Source organism: Cajanus cajan, chromosome 1 (genome assembly GCF_000230855.2).
Source record: "Cajanus cajan strain Asha chromosome 1, NIPB_CcT2T_4, whole genome shotgun sequence".
Classification (NCBI taxonomy): domain Eukaryota; kingdom Viridiplantae; phylum Streptophyta; class Magnoliopsida; order Fabales; family Fabaceae; genus Cajanus; species Cajanus cajan.
The window spans coordinates 7,653,495-7,664,358 of NC_138517.1; the positions used below are offsets into that span (position 1 = coordinate 7,653,495).

The 10,864-nt window shown below is 35.9% G+C and overlaps 1 protein-coding gene across 2 annotated transcripts; it reads right to left on the reverse strand.

The window, feature by feature from the left end:
- Positions 1–276: 276 nt before the first annotated feature.
- On the reverse strand, positions 277–10,559 carry LOC109793522 (disease resistance protein RML1B). Of its 2 annotated transcripts, none has more exons than XM_083073963.1 (11): positions 9,908–10,559; positions 7,960–9,082; positions 7,529–7,801; positions 6,770–7,426; positions 5,838–6,516; positions 2,041–2,177; positions 1,905–1,955; positions 1,721–1,840; positions 1,563–1,640; positions 1,354–1,489; positions 277–1,222 (listed from the first exon to the last, which is right to left on the reverse strand). In XM_083073963.1, exons 1-11 carry the CDS (start codon positions 10,399–10,401, stop codon positions 372–374), a joined length of 4,599 nt encoding a protein of 1,532 aa, XP_082930089.1. In that variant the 5' UTR covers positions 10,402–10,559; the 3' UTR covers positions 277–371. The 2 variants fall into 2 exon arrangements, with proteins under 2 accessions (XP_082930089.1, XP_029126202.2); XM_029270369.2 differs by having other exon boundaries at positions 1,306–1,489.
- Positions 10,560–10,864: the final 305 nt, after the last annotated feature.

Genomic DNA, 10,864 nt, shown 5'->3' on the forward strand with positions numbered 1-10,864 from the left:
ATGATGAGTTGATATCTTTGGAGGAAGAAAGGTTGTTGGCATTACAAAATATGGTTCAAAAAAAGGAAAGAATTGAGAAGACATATAACAAGAAAGTCAAAGCATGTCGTTTTCGAGTTAGGGACTTAGTATTGAAAGTCATACTTCCCATGGATCAAAAATCTTGACATTTAGGAAAATGATCTTTTAATTGGGAAGGACCCTTTATAATTGAGCAAGTATATTCGAAAAATGCATACGTGATTAAAGAAAGAGATTCGAATGTGAGCAAAGTAATGAACGAAAAATTCTTGAAATACTTTCACGAAAGAGCAGAATATTAAAATATTTGTCCAATACAAAGAAAAATGTAAAAATCAAGGTGCAAAAACTTAATTATTACAAAACTTGGACTTAAAATCTTTGAAAGCATTATAAGCCTCGTCCAAGCTTTGTCTTCGAGCAGCACACTGACTCTCCAAATGTTTCTTGTGCTCCAGAGTCTTGGCAAGTCTCGAAGAAATCACTTTGCCTTCATCTTTCAAGTTCTTCTGACGTTGAACAACCTCTTGACTTTGGGTTTTTAAGGTAGCTTGTTTCGAACGGAGGTTATTCAACTCATGCTGCAATGCTTCGATCGATGCGGTGCAATCCACTTCCTCCTTTTGTAATTTCTTTAAAGCGGGGATCATCTCCTTGGTAGCTTTCCGGATGGAGAGCAACTCTTCACGAAGTTTCTCGAGCTTGGCACGATCACCCTCGCTTTCAACTTCAATTTGAGCCACCTCTTGAAAGCTGGTAGACCACTTTGATCGAAGGTCCGAAGCAAGAGTGAAAGACTTGATAAACGTTTGCAGCTCAACATAGATTACAGCGGGAAGGTCAGAATAAGAGAGCAAATCTTCGACCATTTGCCCCACTTCGACCTTAAATTCTGGGTCGAGGAAAGCCTGATCCAGGTCATCTACATAAGCCTTCAACCTGAAAGATTCGAGCAAAGGTTGGAAGGATGAGGTTGTCTCAGAAACTTGTTCAACAATTTTTTCTTTTTCTGACCCAGATGGACCACTCGTCCAGTTGCCAAGAACATCGAAGATGTTGTTGATATCCTCATCCTCTTCATTGAAAAAACTCATCAAGTCTAAATCAGTAGAAGGGATTGAGGAAAGTGCTTGGACAGAAGATTCGACACCACCTTGGGTCGAAGGAAAAGTAGTGAAAGGTTTAGGAGATTCCGTCGAATCTGCAAAGAGAAAAGACAAACAAAATGTGTAAGATAGTCTTGTGAAGAGTCATAATAAGAGTTTAAAGTTAAAGGAGATATACCCTTGTTTTGTCCCAAGGGAGGTTTGAGTTCGAAAGAAGGAGTGTCACCTTGCGAAGATTGGTGAGTTTCTACATTCACAAGAGGTTCCGATTGGGGAACCTTTTCACCCTCAACTTGAGGGGGAATCTCCATTGAAGCCATGATGGAGGCCATCTCGGCAACATTGAGTTGAGGAGTGGCCAACTGCAAACAAATGATTAGATTAAAAGAAAATTAAGGAGAGATATAGAAAAGTGAAAATCGAAGAAAATCGAACCTGCTGAGATGCCCTAGTAGAAATAGGAGTGTCCTTTGACATCTCCCGAGAAGATTCAAGTTGAATTATCTCGACATCCTGTAATCAATGAAGAAGCTTTCGCAAATCGAAGAAATATGAAAACGGAAATGGGAAACCAAGTGTAAAACATAAAATACCTTCGGGACAGATTTCATAACGTCCTTGAGAAGCTTCTCAATAGGAGGCTTTTTAGTCTTCTTGGGATGAGGAATCACTAGCTTCCCCTTCCCTTTGTCCTGTTTCTTTGTAGCCGAAACCTGAAATGAAAATAGTTAGGGTCGAGATATAAAGGAAATGTACAACCAAGACTGAATTACTCACAGTTTTAGTACTTGATGAATCAGCCTTTTGTTCTTTAGAGGTTTCAAGGCCCTGACAATACAACAAGTATTAGGAAAAGAATGCGAACGCGCGAATCCAAAAGTCAATCAAAAGGAAAGATCGAAAAGAATGGTACCTTGGAGTGCAATGAAACCTTGTTAGAAGCAGTCTTCCTCTTTCGACTTTTCAATGAAGACCCCTTATCCTCATCTTCATCGCTTTCCCAATTGGGAGTCTCTTCAGCATGTGGAGGAACCCATTGAGGGATAACAACTATATAATACAAATCAACGATGAGATAAGTGTCAAATGGAATTCGAGAAAATTTCTCAGTTAAGAGTATTTACTAGGGGGAGGATTGGTATTATCGACCAAACACAATGGCCACCATCTCCTTCAAAGAAAATCGTACAGGGAATATCTCGCATAGGTAACCCGATTCTTTACAGGGACCTCTTTACGCTGAAAGTAAAATGGGTCGAGTGTCTTTACCCAAGAAGGGCAAGATAAATGTTTGACTAAACCAAAAAGAGCATTTGGAAGAGGAGGTATATGTTTTGGACAAAATTTTTCGAAATCAGTTTTGCCTCAAGGATTAATTACCTTTTTCGAGCGAATGTTCCTTTGTACCATTTTCGATAAAGAGACAGACGCGTCAAAGATGGTTCGACCAATGTTGTCAGGACGATAATAAACCTTAAAAAATTGCTCAAATTGATAAATAATAGTTTGGTTCTTGAAAGTACCTGATTGTTTCGGGCCCTGCGAAGAAAGAGGAGAATTAATCAGCTTCTTCAAAAAACCATCAAAGTCGACAAGTTTATCTACATAATATTCACACCACCATCGAAGATAACACTTTGAGACTAAGAAGGAGGGAGAGAAAGTAGATGGTGTAAGCTTAAGTTCCTTGTCGGGACAGAGAATGAAATCTAGGACTTCCTGATAGTTCCCTTCTTCGACACAAATGTCAGCATCGATACTCTCTTTACGTCGAAGGGAAGGGGTTTCATCTGACATAAACCAAATTGCCTAGAAAAAAGTTGAGGTTGATAAGGGTAAATCCTAACATCTTTTTGCCTCATTCCCGAAATTATGACATCCCAAGATAGAAACCCAAACCGCATCTCAGTCAAATCCGGGGCTATGTTTCCAACTTGGTTATTTTGGCGAAGCCAAGACGGACCTATTAAAGTTGTTTGAATGAAAGGGGCTAAATCTTTAGTGAACTCGGTGAAACTGAGAATAATGTCAATGTATTTTGCAAAATTATGTTTTGAACGCTTTCAAGGAGTGAGGGTTGTCAAACGAGCTCCCTCGAGTTCACATATTGGAGTGAAGGTTGAATTTAGACAAAGCTTTTTCTCCAAGATCGCGTTGAGCCATTATTGCAGTAACCATAGTGGCCCAGAGAGATTTCAAGGACTTGACTCGCGGAAAAGGCTTTCTGAGGCTTCGTCGAGACAAGTATAGAGGGAGGCCAACAAAAGTTTACTCAAACAAATCTTCTTTTTTAGGTGAAGGGCTTGAGCCAATATGTAGTAATATTTGGGAACTTGGAGTGAAGGGGTGCAGAAGACACAAGCAAATAACCAATACATTAAGAAAGCGATATGCTCCAAGGTCGAAATAGAGGTATTGGGTTTTCCCATATGAGCAGTGATGAAAGCTAAGTAAGTTTTCTTATCCCAAGATATTGAAGTTTTCTTGATCGAAATCTCTTCTTCAAACACATCAGGATCAAACCTATCTCCAATAGGCGTTAAACCCGTGATAGCAGCGATGTCTAGCAAGGTAGGACAAATGAAGCCGCAAGGAAACTCGAAAGCTCGAGTCTCCCTGTTCCAGAAAAATATAGCGGAAAGTAGCATTTGAGGGTCGAAAAGATGAAGGTCGAACTTAGCTAATTGGATAAACTCAGAAATACCAGTTTCCACCCACTCAGAATGCATTGAATTTTCTACTCGTGTCAGCCAAGGTAAATGTCTCTCTTTGATATGAGGGAATGCCTTAAAAATCTTAGTGGTATCTCCAAAAAGGGTTAAGTCTATTTTCGTAGAATGTATGAAGGGTAGGGTAGAAGAATCCTCGGGTAACAAAGTGTTACCAAACCTTTTCTTATTCTGACTAGCAGAGGGACCTAAGAAAGCCTGAACAAACCCACTCTCTAGAGAGAAAGGGAGAAGTACCTGAGATTGAAATATCTTCAGACTTGTTTCCTCCATGCCTGGAATAGGGACGAAGGTATCGTTTCTGTCTTTGACCTTGCAAACTTGGGCATTGGCTATCAATAAAGGACCAATCTGAGTAGAGGTTGCAATGGCCATGGTCTTTACAGTGGCCATGGTAGGAGACATTGTAGTGGCCAGGACAGGAGATGATGCAGAGGGCAGCAATAGGAGATAATGTTGATGCTACGGCAGCAGAAGTTGATGCAGCAGAAGCAGCCATTTGATAAACGAAAGCAAGGAACGTGTGAATGAATGGATGAAAGAAGAGCGAGGTCACCGGAGATCAAGAACCAAAGAAAGCAAACAAGTAAACAAGGAAGCACTGAGCAAGAAAGCGTGGGCGCGAAGGAAGACCTAAGGTGAAACGGGCTTGGCAAACTAATTCAAAATTTAAATTGAATATTCATAATAGCTGCCAAAATGTTTCGTATCATAAGACAAATTTATGGAGGAATGTGAGCACGCGCCGTCAGGGTAATCAATGTCACATCAAACGATCATTGCATTAATTAGGTAGCCAGAAGTAGGTTTTCATCGAAGGAATATGTTACTGAGCATTAGTTAAGAAAACCAATGAAGGGTCGAAGATAATTATTGATAGGAATTCAAACTCTCTTACCAGGATGTTCATCAAGATTGAATTCCTAGGGGGGCATTTGTTAAGGTCACTCGAAAATCATATGACTCGAAAAGGGTATTTGTGAAAGCTACTCGAAACGAAGATAAAGGTCAACACCTACCAGGATCGTATTAGGAGCCTTAATTGTTCGCGCTCGAAATGTGGTCGAATAGAATTGGTCGAATCGAATAGAGAAATGCTCGAAAAATAGATAAAGGAGGTTACTAGAGGTTTCCTAAAAGGGTTGAGGAGTCAAAACAGAGCAGTTATTGGAAAGTGAATTGAAAAGATAAAAAACACGTGGGATGAACGGTTATGAGAGTTATATGTCAGACCACGTAATGAGAACGTAGTGGATAACGGTTATTTTCCAATAACTCACACGTACACAATTAACTGCCCTTGATTAGCTCTATAAATATGCAAGGCATGGTAATTTACGGAGGTCGGAAAACTCATACTTGAATTGAACTCTCAAGCACTCTCCGCCTGCGCATATGGCTTTCATGTAAGGAATTGTTTTTGGGTATGACTACTTCTCGGCCACCTTTCTTTTATCTTTTTAGGATTAGGATTAGTGTAGTTGTCTTCTGTTAATCACGTAGTTATAGATTGTTAACATTGTAATGCTTGAATATCATACAAAGTGAACCATGATCTGTATTGCAAATATATCTATTGTTCTTTAGTTCATCTGAGTATTTATGTGCATGAAAATTATTACTTGTTAATTATTGATGAATGCTTAGAAACAAGTAACTATTAATCTTTCTACTCCATTCTTTATCGTTCTGAAAAGTTCAAAGCATAATATCTAAATTAAAACGCTTGTTGTGCTAGTTCGAATAAAAAGAATCTATGAAACTAATTCCACCATAAACAATTTGTAAACATTTTTTTTCTTTTGAAAAATAAACTGTTTTTTTTTAGGAGAGAGATTTTAGAAATTAACTGATGTTAATTTTAGCTTTTGAGAAAACTTATTTTATTTTTTATTTTTATTTTTCTCTCTTGAAAGTCCTTTAAGACTATAAGAAATTTACCCAAATAAAAACAAGAGAAGGACAAAAGAGATTTTTTTACCTTGGCCATTGGGATAGTCAATAGTGCACACCTCTGAATCTGAATTGCTAGACTCATAATTCAAAGGTTGTTCCCCAATTTCATAGGGCTTGAGTAATGCTAGTGATTGGTTCTTTACTTGTATATCAGGTTCCTCACCAGGCAACAAAAGTTGATTTCCCACATGTCTTGTATTATTGGTATTGGGAGGATAAGGATCTGTGAACCGAACATCCTCCACTCTACAAAATGCCCTGTTTACATGAACTCCAATACATTTGATTAATTCCCATCTAAGTGAATCATTTTCCAGCGGTGTTATCACAAACGAAATATTCCCATAAATCCACTCATTTGTGTTAATTGTTCTTCTACTGTGGTTATCCATTGGATGCTTAAAACAACTTTCAAGATTGATCATCAATAAATGGTCATTCTCAACAAGCCGCCACTCAAAAGGTTCCACAGAAGAATAAGAAACACATGTGTCAACATCATTGATTCTAACTAAATAAATTAATTCCAAAACAAAACGAAGCTCGGTATTCTCACAAACTCCTAAAACACCGCACACAGTTAAAGATGGTAATTTATTACGAAACCAGAAACATAGAGAGTTTCCGTAGGTAGAGTGATCAAACCATTCTGGGACCCGATGACCTGGAAAAATATATGTATCCATTCCAGAAAAATTAATTGCCTGTCAAACATGCCATTTTGTGAGTTTGGAAAACAACATAACTAAGAAGAGTACTAGTGCTCTAGCAACAAAATAATACATATCCTCTTTTGTTAATTGAAATTCATGTCCATATTACTAATATGGGGATGAGAATTAGTCAATGAGAAACAAGCGCGCAAATTTACCAACAGGAGAGAGTGTTAGTTTGAGATACGTTGTTTGCATTTTTCAAGCAAGTAATTGTGGAGACAATTATAGAAGAGAGACTAACCCGTCTGACTAACATGTTTAAAGTTGATGAATCTACTTCCACAAGACTGTTTTCTGCCGTGAGTCTAGTCATGTTTGGTGGAAGGCCTCTTATTTCTCGAAGCTTCTTGCAGTTATACAAACTTAGATGATACAAGTAGTGACACTCTTCAATGCATGCAGGAATGATTGTCAAACTTGATTCATCTAACAATAATTCTTTCAAATAGGGAAACAATTTTGGCAGCATTTGAACGACATTGGAACGCCCATTAATTTCAAGCATTTTGCATCTATTCATGGATAAGAATTGAAGGCCTTTAAGATTCTGCATTGAACGTGGCAGATGTTTTATGGAAGTTCCGTCCAAGTCAACATATTTTAGTTTCTGCATTGGTGCCAATATTTCGGGCAACATAACAAGACTACTGCAATCCTTAATGCAAAGATGTTCAAGAGATGTCAACTTTATGCAACGTGGGAAAATCCCGAGTTTGGTACATCCTTCAGCACAAAACCATTGAAGATTATGTAAAAATCCTACTGAATCATGAATTTTAATCAAATTTGTGCATTCAGCAAGACATAATTCTGTCAAATTGGGCAAACCAGACATGTCTGGAATTCGTCTTATGTTCTTACAACCTTTAAGAACCAACTGTCTCAAAATCTTCGAATTCTGCAAAATAATAAGTCTTCATTAATATCTCCAAGAGTCAAGTTAGAGTGTATAACAAAAAAAACTATAAATGTTTCATCACTTATAAATAATTAGACATGCCTCAAGTGGTTTGTCCCATCGAAAGCAACTGTATGACAAGTTGAGTATGACAAGATTCTTCAAATGAAAATTAGATGGTAAAGAAGCTCCAGGGTATCCCCACCATTCCAGCACCCTCAAACTGTTTGGGAGATCCTTTGGCCTTCTAAGAGAGGCAACACTACTTTTTACGAGCATCATTTGTAGATTTTTCATTTTTCTATACACCGTTTGATTCCATTGAACTTTTAGATCTTTTGGCATGTCTAACATCATGACTTCAATTTCATATTCCTGTTAAGCCAAATGGAACAACAAAGTTAGAATTTATTTGTTATAATCATTGTACTGGTTCCTATTAACATAAAAATCATGAAATATTGTACAAATTCAACTAATAATGATGAGTAGTAAAAGAAATGGAAATGCATGGATATATGATTCTTACATACCGTGTTTTTGTCCAAAGCACGAACAATGTCCTCACAAAACCACAACCTATTTCTTTTCTCTGGCAAATTTGATTGTTCTCTAACCATTTCTTTTCCCATAGATCGAACCAAGTCATGCATTATCACAATTTGATCGTCACAACTTCCAGAAAATGAATCAATATTTATCAGAGATTTTTCTTGAAGCACTCTAATACCGAATTTTGGTTGAAAGCCTCTTGCCTCAAGCATATTTGTAACATATCTTAGAGTGTATCCACTAAAGAAGCAAGCTATGTCAAGAAATATTTCTCTCTCATTAGTATCCAAACTATCATAGCTAACTCTAAGAATTTCCTGAATATCTCTATTTGGAAATCTCTCATATGTTTTTAACACAGAATCCCATTCTTCATCTAATGTTTTATCCACAAAGTTTGAGCCTATTATTTCCAAAGCCAAAGGAAGGCCACCGGCACAATATAATGCACGCTTTATGAGTTCCATTTTATTTGGGTCATCTTTTTTGTTTTTAAAAGCATTCCATCTAAACAATTCAAGAGATTGAATAAAATTCAATTTTCCAACCTCGTATAAGTTTTTGATTTCATGAGTATCTAACAAACGTTTATCCCTTGTTGTTATAATGATGATACTACCAGGGCCAAACCAATTCAGTCCTCCAGCAGTTGCTTGTAATTGTTCTTTTTTGTCAATATCATCAAGAACAAGAAAGACTTTCTTTCGACAGAGTCTTTTTTGTAGTGTTGGAATTCCTCGATGTACATCTCCCAACTTGATATCTCTTTCCTCAACTAATTCAGAAAGTATTGTCTCTTGAATATGCACTAGACCATGCTTAATTGACTTTTCTCTAACATTAGCAAGAAAGCAAGAACTTTCAAATTGATTTGCTCTCAAATTATATATAGCACGGGCAAGCGTTGATTTTCCTATTCCACCCATTCCATGAATCCCAAGCATGATCACTTTGTTATCAAACTGAGCATTCATAAGTTCTTGTATACGTTGCACCCGAACTTGCAATCCAACAGGATAACAGGCAATATGCAAGAGATGTCGATTAAGTTTATTGGAGATCTCTTCTGTGATCTTTTTAATGATCTCAAACTCATATTCTCCTCTGTCATTAATACAAGTGAAATTAAATTAATGCACCCAATTTATAGTTTGTTTCCACCTCATAATTAGAAACTAATTTAGTGTCATATACTTTTGAGTAAATAAGATTGATACTCCTCAAGGTTTCGAGAAATCGCACATAATTTCCTTTTTCAAAATTTACATCAACCTCCCTAATATGGGATTCCAATGCAATATTTTTTAAATAATTAAGAGTTGTTAATGTAATGTCTTAGTGAGTGTCAGCGATGTATTTAGTGAGGTATTTATCAAACAATTAAGGGGGTGCTTGGTAGAAGAAATTTTTTTTCATGTTCGAGAACCATAAAAATTATAAATCTCAAAAATCATGATTTTTACAAATTATTAAAATGAATTTGGTTGGTCATAAAAGTTCTTAAGGATATTTATTATGTTACTCATTAAGAATCAATTATTTTCATTACATTAAATAAGTAAATAAAGATAAATGATATTTTTATTTGAATAAAACTTTTTATTTAACTTGAAAATGTTAGATTCTCATCTATTACATAGGAATAATGTCATGAAAAACATAAAATTGTAATCTTTTTATCTTTGGTTATTGGTTATTAATTATCTCAAGGTTAATAAAAAAACATCTATTAAGAGAGAAATAAAAAAGAAAAAATATAAACATAATGGGTGATATATGATATAATAAGAAAAGAGATAAAAAAAAATGTTAGTAGAGTGTTAATAAAAATAAAAAAATAAAAAATAAATAAAAGTGTCCAAAACTGGTTTCCCAATAGCAAATTAAACTGGCCGGACACAGTAAATGAGAAATAAAAAGTGGTGTTACCCAATTTTGAAATGCGAACCAGACAAATCAGCGGCTTGATGCAAAGCCATCCTCCATTTTTGCAGCTGCTGAATATCGTCTTTGAATCTTCCACGTTCGTGCTGTGCAAAGGCTTCTCCGAAACTCCCTTTTTGATGTCGCACGTGTGATGGATCAACATCATAAAACACTGGCAAGACCCACATGTTCTGTTTGGTGTAACACTCTAGGATATGGACTAGCTCATCCAAACAAAATGTTGAGGAGGCATAGTTTTTGGAGAAAACAATGATTGAGATCCTGGATTCTTGTATTGCTTTGCGAAGAGAAGGGTTGATCTCTTCACCTTTACGTAGAGCATCATCATCAAAGAAGGTAAAGATTCCCCTTCGACTCAAAGCACTATATAGATTACCAGTGAAACCATAACGAGTGTCTTCACCTCGAAAACTAAGAAACACATCATAAGTGTATCTCGACATAGAAGTAGAAGAGGCTGATGCATGTTCTACCATAGTAGATGCCAAAAGAGTATGATTCCAATGAAACTGAGATTGAGGGTAGAAGCTCTAATTAATCAGAGTATGAGAAAATGAGAGTTGATTTTAGAAGTCTTCTTTTTTTAATTAAATAAAGAAAAAAAGTATATCACCTCTATCAACCCAGAAGTTTCCTCGTTTGTTCATCACAATTTATGATGCTTTTTTTCAATTTTATCTTGTCTTCTGCATGCGCGTTTGACCACTATATTACCTTTTATTTAGTTATTTATTTATTTATTTTTTTTATCTTTCATATTTTCTTCTACGTGTTCCCACCATACCTTTTATACCTTTTTTTATCTTTTCATCTTTTATATTTCTTTTTTACTTATTTCTATTTAAAATTATAATTTAAATTATTTAATTTTATAATTTATAATGATAATATAATTTATTAAATTATAAATATTTATTTATTATATACTTATAAATTAAA

Coding starts and splice junctions, on each gene's coding strand:
- LOC109793522 (XM_029270369.2), bottom strand. CDS start 10,401: ATGGTAGAACATGCATCAGCCTCTTCTACTTCTATGTCGAGATACACT. Junction 7,427..7,528: donor GATGGGACAAACCACTTGAG/GCATGTCTAATT, acceptor ATTATTTTGCAG/AATTCGAAGATTTTGAGACA. Junction 6,517..6,769: donor TAAACATGTTAGTCAGACGG/GTTAGTCTCTCT, acceptor CATGTTTGACAG/GCAATTAATTTTTCTGGAAT.